General features: G+C 36.3%; 1 protein-coding gene and 1 pseudogene across 2 annotated transcripts; one reads left to right on the forward strand and one right to left on the reverse strand.

The window, feature by feature from the left end:
* Positions 1 to 35: 35 nt before the first annotated feature.
* LOC103713977 (acyl carrier protein 1, chloroplastic) lies at positions 36 to 6,880 on the reverse strand. The gene is made up of 4 exons (XM_008801042.6): positions 6,706 to 6,880; positions 2,680 to 2,790; positions 928 to 1,050; positions 36 to 408 (listed from the first exon to the last, which is right to left on the reverse strand). The coding sequence occupies exons 1-4, from the start codon at positions 6,763 to 6,765 to the stop codon at positions 280 to 282; spliced, it is 423 nt and encodes a 140-aa protein (XP_008799264.4). The 5' UTR covers positions 6,766 to 6,880; the 3' UTR covers positions 36 to 279.
* A 2,555-nt stretch (positions 6,881 to 9,435) lies between these two features.
* On the forward strand, positions 9,436 to 12,122 carry LOC103714012 (pentatricopeptide repeat-containing protein At2g29760, chloroplastic pseudogene; annotated as a pseudogene). The gene has a single exon (XR_015975795.2). The product of XR_015975795.2 is annotated as a pentatricopeptide repeat-containing protein At2g29760, chloroplastic pseudogene (transcript).
* Positions 12,123 to 12,364: the final 242 nt, after the last annotated feature.

Raw genomic sequence — 12,364 nt, forward strand, 5'->3', positions numbered from 1 at the left:
CTTCAAAATTGAATTTTAAAATAGAGCATGGCAAATTTGTTTAGAATGTCCAGAACATGGATAAAAACCTACTTTAATTGACAATCTGGGAAAAGTTTCCTGCCATAGCAGGCTGGATACGGTGGAACTGAAAAAAGAGAAAAATAAAACCCTGAGAGTGCAGTCTTCTGACATTTAACATACAACAACAAGCTGGTAATGAAAAAAGGGAAAAATTAAGATAGTTAAAGGGTGCTTAATTAGGATAAGAACTTCATTTCCCAGGCATTCTTGTTCGATTTATCCAGATTTTGCTGCCACAAGCTTTTCAATCAGATCAGCAGCATCCTGCACTGTGGATATGCTCTGGGCACTCTCTTCTTCCACACCAATGTCAAATGCCTCCTCCAGACCCATAACAATTTCAACCTGCACAAGTTTGATTGACCATGTCTTAAAAAAGAATGGATCACATTTACTTTTCCAAAAGGATTGGCCAAAAATAGAGATGCGATCTTGATGATTCTTTCAAAAAATTCAATCTAAAGCCTATTTTACCCAACAAATTACGATCAGCCAAAAGGGATAAGCAGGACATCTATTTATAACGGGAGTTATGCTACAACAACCCGCAACTTCCATATTCTTGCCTCTGATCTGTGCTCCTATTATTAAACTTCAGCCCAAGTCAGTGCTACCCAGGCACATGGCACTTCATTTTTTTATGGAGTTACAGACTACTCAGGCACTAAAGTGGGTCACCACCATTTGTCGATTTGTACATTGTGCTTTATCATTCTTTGATAAGATGTTGATGTTAGCACTAGTAGATTCTAGATAAGACTACATTGAGGTGTGATTGTCCTTGAATATGGAGGGCTTCATGCTAGGTTGAGTTACCTATTATAAATGTTACAGGTAATAAAAGATTATGGCCAGAATAAATACCGTATCAAGTGAATCAGCACCGAGTGCAGAGAACTTAGATTCTCCAGTGATTGTGGTGTCTTCAGGAAGTGCCAATTGCTTCTTTACGGTGTCACACACCTTCTGCACTGTCTCTGGTTTGGCCTGTTCAAGAAAGCCCATTTTGTTAATGTTAATTACAGTGATATTCATAAGAAATAATAAAAAACCTGCAGAGATAGCTTCTAAGGGTGAAATTGTCATCCATGCAATTTTAGCGACCGCTAACCCTGCTATTGAACTAATAGAAGACCACTCTTTTGGGAATATGGATTCATAAACCTTCTGCAGATGGAAGCAATGAGTTTTACTTGATGGCTGGTTCTGGGGAGCTGCTTGTGAGTCCACCTGTTCAACACTGTGTTTTTCCAGTCTTTGGTTCGCTGTAAGTGCAACTTCACATGTAACTCTAACCTAGGAGGAAACCTAGATACTGAAGCCTGATCTAGGGCCAAAATATCTACGAGCACACTGCCAGGAGCGAAGGGCAATTGGGAACACTTCTAAGAGTTAGACCTGAGTGCAACTGAAATGCCACGACTTTACCTTCACAGAAATTCAGGTACCCAGCATTTTAGTTACCAGCAGCCAAACCAAACCTTAATTGTCATTCCCTGTCGTTATAAAAATTAAGACAAATAATGCAACTGACACAGTTCATAGGCCAGCATGGCATAAAATGTATGGGATATGATGTTTTGCATCTACAGGATTGATTAAACACTATGGAAAGTTACTTGGTGAAGTATAAATATGAATGCATATACTTCAGAAGCAACATTTTGGTGTTCCACTCTATGTCGGGGAAGACAAATAAAGCATAGGAGCAGTTGTGTGCCCTGCCACCTTGAACATCATGTTCATAAGCTTGATACTTTTAAAGCCTAAAAGAACATGTACATATGCTAATGCATGGACTTAAAAAAAGGTCAACATGAGAGGAACCTCTCTATGTAATACAGATATCTACATATATGCAATTAGTTGAAAGAGAGGGGTAACTTGCAATGAATATTTCATTCAGTTAGCGATTATCAACAGATCAACAGACACGGACGTACGAATTGGATTTGGACATGAATCCAAGCATCCAACTCAGCAAACGGAAGGAAAACGAGATATATGGGAATAGAAAAAATTAATTTCAACTAAGTACATATATTTAAAATATTTTATATATCTATACAACAAAAAATAATTTCAACTAAGTACATATATTTAAAATATTACATATACACTAAAAGATGTTATTTCTTAAAAGTCCTCCACTATACATGTCTCTCATCCAACATATCCAATTAGCTTAAGGACATAAGAAAAATGGCACTTTGCAAATTTATTTCAATATGTACAACCTTGGCCAATCTCTGGAAATGCAGTAGCTTACTTTGAGATTATTAAAGCAGGTTAAATTGTAAGTCCAACTCCACCAATCTTTTAAAAGCTTTGACCACAAAAATTTGGTAAGTATCAAGTGTATGACATGCATCCAATTTGAATACGTATCTGACAGGTTATAAATAGTATCCAATAGAAGAATAGAAGATATATGATTCTTGATCATGGTAGGTAACATCCAGAATTAGACATACAATGTCCTCCCAGCAATTTGATTTCCTAAATTCGGGGGCTGCAAACAGTAAGATAATATAGATTCCACACCTACCATGGTACTAGATTATCAACGAGTGCAAATATGAACTCTATAACAAAAGCATGGTCAGGGTTACATACAGCACAACAAACCCGGAAGTGCATTGGGGTTGGCTGCAATCTGATTGATGGAAAGCTTCTCTTTAGGCTGGAAATAGAAACTGATTTCAGACCAAAAATCCCATTAACTGCCTGCATATCAATCCACCATAAAGCACCATATCATTATTCCAGAGATTGGAATGCAATGTGTACAGACACAACAATATTATATCATAAAAAACTCCAAGTTAATAAGTTATTTTGTCAAGGCTTACTGACAAAAATAAATAAATAAACATCATAAATCTTATCAACTATTCTAGTTGGTCACTTTTTCACAAAAGCAAATTGTATCACTTTCATTATAATGAAATTAACTATAGTCAAAATTAAAATGCACATAAGCCAGAGACTCCCAATTGGTGTGATAGATTTTTTTTTTTTCTTTTTTTTACATCATGAAACTCATGAATGCGTAAATAGTAACTATATACCTTTATGACCCATCAGGTGGAAAGCAAACCTGGAATATGTCGACCAAATCAGGAACTAAAAGGAAAAAAATGGTTATTGGTCCATATGTTTAACCTTTAAGGCTCTGGGAGGGGGGAAAAAAGTAACATAATTCTTCTTCTGAAATTCAGATTTAATTTTTTCAATGATTAAAAAGATCACAAGACATACCAGGATTGTTTGGGTTTGATTCTTCAACCTAGAAATTGGTACTAGGACTACACCTATTATCTATTGAATTTAATCCTTATTTTTACTTTCTCTTTATAAAGGGAAAAATCATGAGAGAAAACTTAAACTATGATTTGGAAAATGAAAATTAATTTCTTAAATGTGAATTTTAAGGAGGTTTTCTGTGGCTTTTCATGTTTCTGGAGCATCTTAGGACCTTATTGCACTTATGTAGACTTGATTCTAAATTTCTGTACTTTTGGATATTTCCAATGATTTTCTTTTAGCAACTTTCCTGACAGATCCTAAATACATGTATCATTCTTAAAGTCTAGCCTGACATGTATTTAACAGAATAATTTTAATAAACTAGATGTAATAATTAGAACTGTCTGTGTCAATTCTCAACAAGGACAATTATCAAAGTTCTACAAATGTACACCACTATTGGCCATGCTTTAAGCAATTTCAGTAGTCATGGATCTATATGGGGGTTAGTGTCACAAATCTCTCATGGGCACAGAGGAATATTGAATAAGATGTCCATTCATTACCTTAACCTCAAGCATTCTGGGAATAACCCAACCAATCACCTAGATCCTCCTATTTCGCAACCAACCTACCAAATGATCCATGTTATTCCTAAGGGCTGCATCTCCCTAATGAAGAAAGTGAACATATTTTCTTATGAATGACAAACATTCAATTCAGGTAAAAAAAAAAAGAAAATCCAAGAAAACAAGTATACCTCATAATGGAGCCATGTTTAATAACAAGAGTCCAAAAATGCATGCAGAACATATAGTTGAAAGTAAAATCATGACGGACATGTGACACAATTGAAGAAAAAATTGCATTCTTAGCTTTCCTCTATAAATAATAGAATAAAATAACATTGGAAGAGTTAATCAGTGCCTCAATACATGTTAAATACAACTTCTGTTGGACCAGAAAAAAAAATAATATGCAGGTCACAAGACTTCTAGGGAAGAAAAGTTAAACAGTCCCTAGAAATATCTTGAAAACAGAAATTTACTATCTGGTCCATGGAAAAATGAAAAAAGCTCAGCATTGAGCCACTTGGAATATTATAGAAGATCCACCAAATATCTAGATTTCATGCAGTAAACAAATTTTTCTCTCTAAGACACAAATGTACGGTTTTTTTCGGCACCTAGAGCAAGGAAACTACAAGAAAGGCTCAAGTTGAACAGATAAGAGATGGCAAGTGGCCCTGATACCAATTGCTAGCTTCAAAGAACCAAACTTAATCAATTCTAAGACCTCTTCTGATCTGTTAACAATTGAACAACCGAGAAATAAACTAAAACTGAGTTTAGGTAGAAGATTTTTTTTATCAGGGCCAGCCCACCCTAGGCTTTTCTGTCCAACCAATGGGAGGGAAAAGATAGAGCAGAAGAGCTATTGAGTGGGCAGCCCAAAGTATAGAGGGAAGCATCATACTAGTTTGAATGAAGAATAAGAGTATGACAATGTAGCGCATAAAAAGCTGTAAAATGCTTTTGAAACCTACGTCACTCATTTGTTAACAAGATGCTCATGAAACCAATTTAAAAAAGTTCTATTAATTTCTATCACGAGTAAAGGGTTACATGGAAACAACTAAGAGATTTAACCAAATTTGAATACTAGATCCAATCTACCTAAGCTTAAATTCTTCATATTCTGGGAGTAGAATCTAAAAACTAAGAAATGTTCAACTTAATAACATGCATGGAGAGTATGTAAAAGAGTTGGTTCCCATTTACAAATTATAACAGGTTATGGCAAAGCATTGTTATGTGCTTATTTTATTTAAGGTAAGAAACTTCTATAAGGGGCAAGATGAGACAAATTATAACAGCTTTTAGAAGTAGAGCTTTTGGAAGTAGAGTTTTTATAAAAAACTATTTGCTGTTTGATAACTACGTTGGATAGTATTATACAACAGAGCATAATAAAATATAATATATATTAATACATAAATATATGATATAGTATAATATTATTATAATGTAACATAATATTATTATAATATAGTAATATAAATTGCATACTATAGCATAATAATTTAATATAATATTAAATTATTTAACATAACATATCAATATATTATGATATAATGTAATATACTATTATATTTATAGTATAATACAATAATAAATATATAACATATTATAATTATTAGTGTAAATTATTTTTTTATAATATAATAAATTTTCTAGCTATGTTATAAAATTTGTTAAATAATTATTAAAGGGATATTTTGTGTAATTGTTATATTTTATCATGAGTATTTTGGTCAAAAAAATAGCTTTCTGACTGGGCCTAAAAGTGCTTTTCCAGAAAGCTCCAAAATGGAGCTTCTCCCAAAAAATTATTTTTAGCTCTATGGAAAAGCTAAAACAGCTTTTCAAAATTTTTACTAAACACCCCTATTTCATCTAAAAGTGCTTTTGGAGGGCCAGAAAGTATTTTTTAGCTATCTAAAAACTCCCCCAAACGGGGCCTGCAACTTATCATCAATCCATTTTTCATTTGTTCTGCTCTTCACTCATAAAAAGAAACTCCTAGGAATAGTTTGGTTCCAAATATATGCATAAGTATTGGAGTAAGCCTCGTGCCTCCCAAATAGCTTGCAGAAAACAGGCATAAACAAGGTAAAGCTATGCTGGTGAATTTTTTCTATGTCAGGCATCCATTCCTAGGGAAATCTGTCATAAGTTATATTCCTAGCATAAAGCCATCATTTATGCCTGCCTCCTTTTCCTTCTATGAACAAAACACACTTAAACAAAAAATATTCTAGAAATTGTAACAAATAAAAATTGGAATAACTTGTGGAATTACAATTCTAACGGGCACGATATTCACGTTCACCTTATATTTATAAATTGCTGTGTTGTAGTAGAATAAATACGATGCAACCAAACTACACGACACCTTATATTTTGAAGGAAAAAAAATATTTCGCACACTAGGGGAAAAATACCATCGCCATTTATTCTATGAAGTACACTCCTAATTATATTCAGATCATCATTTATAGTTATCCCACTAGCTCTTATAAACAGCAGATCAGCTAAAATCGATTCATTTCAGGGGCTCAAGACGCTTCAAACCCCTCAAACCAAATGTAGCACTCAAGGTTTCGATGACAACAATGGAAAAGTCGCAACTTGAGCCCATAAATCATTATTAAAAGAGAGATAGACCTCCCAAGCTCCACCAATCAGTCCCAAAAATCGACAAAATCAACATACGTGAACCGATTCGCTCCTCCAACAACAGCAAAGTACAAACTGAGATCCATCCGCAAACATTACAGAAGAGAAACAGATCGAGAAAGAAACCAGAGATCGAAAGGGCAAAAATCGACACCTGCAGGGAATGCCGCGGCCGCGTGGGGATGGAGATAGCCGTCGCGGAGATGGAAGCCATGGATCGATTGAAAGGAGGAGGGGTGAGAGGAGGAGGGGATGGAGAGAGAGAGACGTGGGAGAACGGTGAGCGCCTCGGAGTATTTAAAGACGGGAGAGAAAGGGAGCGCGCTCAGTCGGAGCTTTGGGAGTATCGAAAAAAAATTAAGAACGGACGCGTGGAAAGTTAGAGCGCGCCGGCGTGGTAGGGAGCTGGCTTAATGACGAAACTACCCTTACGGCTAACGGATATCTTAACGCTGTCACGGCTGTCACAAAGGTTTTGCAGGCATACTTTTTTTTTTTTTTTTTTTTTTATAGCACTTTTCCATGCAGCCTCATTACTTGATATTAAAAAGGGGAAACCTTTTAACGTGATCCGAGGGATGTGAGCTCGGATCATCCAAAATATCCAGATGATGACAAGAAATGTTAGAGCCTTTTAAGCCAAACATATATTAAGAGAGGTTAGCGGGGCTGCCGATTGAGTAGCTGCTTATGTGGCTAACTATTTAGAATATACCTTGTGGTCAGAAGATGAGTAGTTGTATTTTTTGATTTTATTGAGTGTATTCGTACACGCATTATATGATGAACCCGCCAAAGTTTTTTAAAAAAAATCATTAAGGCTTGTTTGGCATTAAAAAGAGAAAAAATATTAAAATTTTATTTTTTGATATTAAGCAGTGAAGCCCCTCACATACTATAGTGATAGAAATATTTTGAATTACAATATCTTCCACCAAAAAAAAATAATTCTCAAACTTTGTTGCCTTCCATATATAGAGAAGCTAATATGAGTTTGTGTTGATGGTGCATGTGGTGCATGTGGTGTAGCCATTAAAATTAAACAAAAAAATTAAAAATTATTAATTACTAAACTATTAAATATAAATTTATTTTTATCAAATTTATTAATATTTAGATTAAAAATAAAAAATAAAGAAATAAGTTTTAATAATTGAATTTTTCTGAGTTGATTTGATATTCTACACAACAATAATAACGAGCATGACCAAAAAATCATCTAAAAATATAAAAAATTTAAAAATATTTTTCAATTTAAAATAATCTCAAGGAATGCTAGCATATTCATTTGCCATCTAAATAGTATTAATCATAATTGATCAATAAAAACGGCCGAGAAAATGATGTATTCTAACCTACTCAATAAATAAATGCATCCATATTGTAAATTGTGATATAGTTAAATAACATGATTATCTTTACACTCTTTATCATACTTCAAATTTTTCAATCCAACGTTTTTGAGCGTTATTGGAACCTCAAATCCCCTTCCCCTCTGTTTTCTTACCACCGTAGCCTTTATACGTCCATTTCTTAAGACAACGGAATAAGGCGTCAATCTACCGTGTCAGAATGAATTTCACATAAATTCCTCTGCGTACGCCTTCCATCTGCCCTCCAGTTCTACATCCAACGATAGCTGGGAAATCGCATAAATATCTCTACGCGGAAATAAGTACCCTAGGAATCGTAGCTGAAGGTAGGTTGATTGGACCAACTGTCGGCAAGGAACATAGAATTCGAATGTATGACGCATAGGTCTCTGACACGTATACGGTTGATGGATCTCTGACGAACTGACGATTCCGCTTTGTTGGTGGACTGATTCATGGCTCTCATCAAAGCTTTGACCTTCTATGCCTTGCAGCTGAGCCGATTATAAATTTTGCTTCTCAATTATATATATATATATATATATATATATATATATATATATATATATATATATATATATATATATATATATATATATATATATATATATATATATATATATATATATATATATATATATATATATATATAATATTTTTGGTAAAGCTTAAAATTTAAACCAAATCAGAACGAGCATAATCATGAAAATCAACAAACAAAATATTTAACAATGAAACAGAAAGATATATCCTACGATCCTTGATTACCAGAGAAAATAAATTTTACTATACTTGATTGATGTAAAAATTACTTGAAAAAATAGTATCAAAAATAATTACTATATTTGGTTGGAGATAATCATATATAGAATTATTATTAAATTTTTAATAATAATTTTAAATAAGTAATTTAGATAATAATATTTTTCTCAGTCCATTTGTTGGTCATTTATGACCTAATCACATAAACACGGTTAATATTGGCTATTTCAAATATTAAAATATATTTACATGAGTTAATAATTTCTTAAATTAATTATATATTAAAAAATATATTGCTTACTATAAATAAATTTTGGTATATAGATAAATATATCAATTATTAATAAATCTTATGTTAGATTTATGGATAATTAATAAATATTTGTTAATTATTTATTAATAAAACATATTAATATATTAAATATATTATTATTATATAAATATTATTAATCAATATATTAATATATTATATTAATATAAAATATAATATATATTAATATAACCCAGTTCATTCGGTAAAAAAAATGATTTCTTCACACACTTGATATATAGGAAAATAAATACCTCTTTCTTCGTAGAATTTATTTCTATTTTTTTTCTTAAACAATAGATATGCGGCCATTTATTTTACCATTTCTTTCATCAATCTTTTTTTATATGGTATAAATTGTTTTATATATATTATTATATTGTAAAAACAATATGATATATTATATAGTTGAATTCTTTTGTTACATTATATTATATTATTTCCATATTGTAGCTATGGATGGGATTCAACTTCCCAACTGCCACTGTGAACCTCATGGGACTACTCTCAGCTATGGCAGAACCCATCAGAAGCAGCCACTCTTCACCACCTTCCCCCATTTTTCACCACCTTCCAAACCGACCCAAACACCAAGCCTCACTCTCCCTTCTCCTCCACCACCATCCCAATCTTAGCCTGCACCAACTCAAGCAAATCCAAGCTCAGCTCTTCCACCAATCCCTCCACCATGACACCATCCTCATCACAAAGCTCATAGCATCCTGCGCCTCCTCCGGCGCCATAAACTACGCCGCCCGCCTCTTCCGCTCCCTCCCCGAACCCGACCTCGTCCTCTGCAACTCCATGCTCAAAGCCTACACCCTTAACTCCCTCCCCGACCTCGCCGTCTCCTTCTTCGTCGACCAACTCCTCTTCCGCGGCTTCTCCCCGGACCGCTTCACCTTCCCTTCTATCCTCAAGGCCTGCGCCGCCCTCTCCGACCTCGCTCTCGGACAGCAACTCCATGCTGGCTTGGTGAAAAACACAAACACCTGTCGTGATGTCATCGTGCTGAACTCACTTCTCCACATGTACTTCAAGTGCTGCCGATCCGAGTCTGCCATTCGGGTTTTTCGGCAGATAGGAGTGCCCAATCCGACTTCTTGGAACATGATGATGTCGGGGTTGCTGAGTTCCGGGGATTTGGATTCGGCGCGGGCCGTGTTCGACGAGATGCCTCAAAGAGATGTGGTTTCGTGGAACACTTTGATGAGTGCTTATGTGAAGGCAGGAGAGATGGATGTAGCTCAGGATCTTTTCGACAAGATGCATGAAAAGGACTCCGTCTCGTGGAATGTTTTGATCTCTGGGTATTCTCAGAATGGCGAGAGCGACAAGGCTCTATCGGTTTTCTCTCGGATGCTCGCGGATGGAATTAAGCCTGATAATGCTACATTATTAGCCGTTGCGTCGGCCTGCAGCAGTGCTTGCTCGGTGGAAAGCAAAGTGGTCGATCAGATTGCGAGTTTTGCAAGGTCAGTGAATTCAGTGACAGTCTCAACTGCGCTGCTGAATCTTTATGCAAATGTTGGTAGAATGGAAGAGGCCCGAGAAGTTTTTGATGCAATCCCTGAGAAGGATCTGGTGGCATGGAATGCGATGATCACCGGGTGTGCTCGGAACCGGAGACCAGCCGAGGCAATCGAATTGTTCCGCCTGATGCAAAAGCCAAGAAATGGAGTTAAGATCAGGCCTGATAGTGTAACAATGATTAGCTTGATTGATTCATGCTCTCAGATGGGTGCACTGAGTCTCGGGGAATGGGTCTATGCTTACATCAGGAAGAACAGGATAAAAACAGACACTGTCTTGATGACTGCTCTAGTGGATATGTATGCCAAGTGTGGAGACCTCGGCCGAGCAAGGCGCCTTTTTGCAGAGATGCCTGGGAAAGATTTGGCGTCCTGGAATGCAATGATCAAAGGGCTAGCTGTTCATGGGCTAGGGAATGAGGCAGTTGAGATGTTTTATTTGATGGAAAAGGATGGAATTGTTCCTAATGATGTAACCTTTGTTGGCTTGCTCCATGCCTGCAGTCATGGAGGATTGGTTGTGAAGGGCTTGGAGCTATTTGAATTGATGCAGAGTCGGTATGGCATTGCGCCATGCATCGAGCACTATGGATGTGTTGTGGATTTGCTCGGCCGAGCTGGACGATTAGTCGAAGCCTATGAATTGGTGAAGAACATGCTTGTTGAGCCTGACATAGTCATCTGGGGAGCATTGCTTGGAGCATGCCGATCCCATCAAAACTTAGAGCTAGCAGAAGTGGCTGTGCAAAGACTTGTAGAGTTAGACCCAGGACATGATGGAAACTATGTGCTTCTCTCTAATGTGTATGCATCAATGGGGAAGTGGGGGAATGTTGACAGGGTCAGGGCTCAGATGAGGGCACGTCTGGTGCGCAAGGCGCCCGGGTGCAGCGCAGTTGAGCTTGGTGGAGTGGTTCATGAGTTTCGTGCAGGAGATCGGTCGCACCCGAGATCGAATGAGATCTATGGAGCTTGGGATGAGCTGGCGAAGCAACTAAAAATGTTAGGCTATGAACCAGACCGGGGAGCTCTACTTAAGACCTTGGATGAGGAGGGCAGGGAGGAAGTTTTGTATCGGCATAGCGAGAAGTTGGCCTTGTCGTTTGCACTCATTAGCTCAGAATCAAAATCTCCAATTAGGATCATTAAGAATTTAAGGATTTGCAATGACTGTCACAGGGTTATGGAGCTGGTGTCGGAGCTCGAAGAGAGAGAGATAACAGTTAGAGACCGAATTCGGTTTCACCATTTCAATGCAGGGCATTGTTCTTGTGGAGGCTATTGGTGAAATGGAAGGCACTCATGCTAGAATTCAGTCCTTTGAAAAGGATCTTTTGGCTCATAAGAATGGCCTGTTAATACCAGCCTTAATTCTCAGGGTAGCCATGGTTTTCTGCAAACGCTTCAACTGAACTCTCAAGGAGAGATGATCCAAGCAAAAAATATTGTTAATAAAAGTTTCCATCCTGCAATGGCAAGCCTGTAAGCTCTCTCATTTCTGGGTGCCAAAATGTTCTAAGAAAGTTGTACGACCTTTGTCCCCAAACAACATTTGAGATCCGATTAATGAATGGCCCAAAGTTGTCTACAAAAACTATTCCGCAGCAGCAGCTTTCACTTGCACATCACTTTGGGAGCGTTTTTGTTAATATCTTGGAAAATTATTTAAGGAATTTGAAACCTGTTCTCGGTGAACTCTTTAACTCTTACAACCTTACGAATGGACACAACCAAATTTCTGAAGGTGCATTTTCTGAGAAGAGAACAGGAGAGCGAAGCTAGGGTTAGGATGACAGTCATTATGATTGAGGCATTGGCCCAAGTAAGGCTGCAATA

This window comes from Phoenix dactylifera, chromosome 2 (assembly GCF_051530095.1).
Source record: "Phoenix dactylifera cultivar Ajwa chromosome 2, Ajwa_hap1_PhDact_Kaust_v1.1, whole genome shotgun sequence".
Classification (NCBI taxonomy): Eukaryota; Viridiplantae; Streptophyta; class Magnoliopsida; order Arecales; family Arecaceae; genus Phoenix; species Phoenix dactylifera.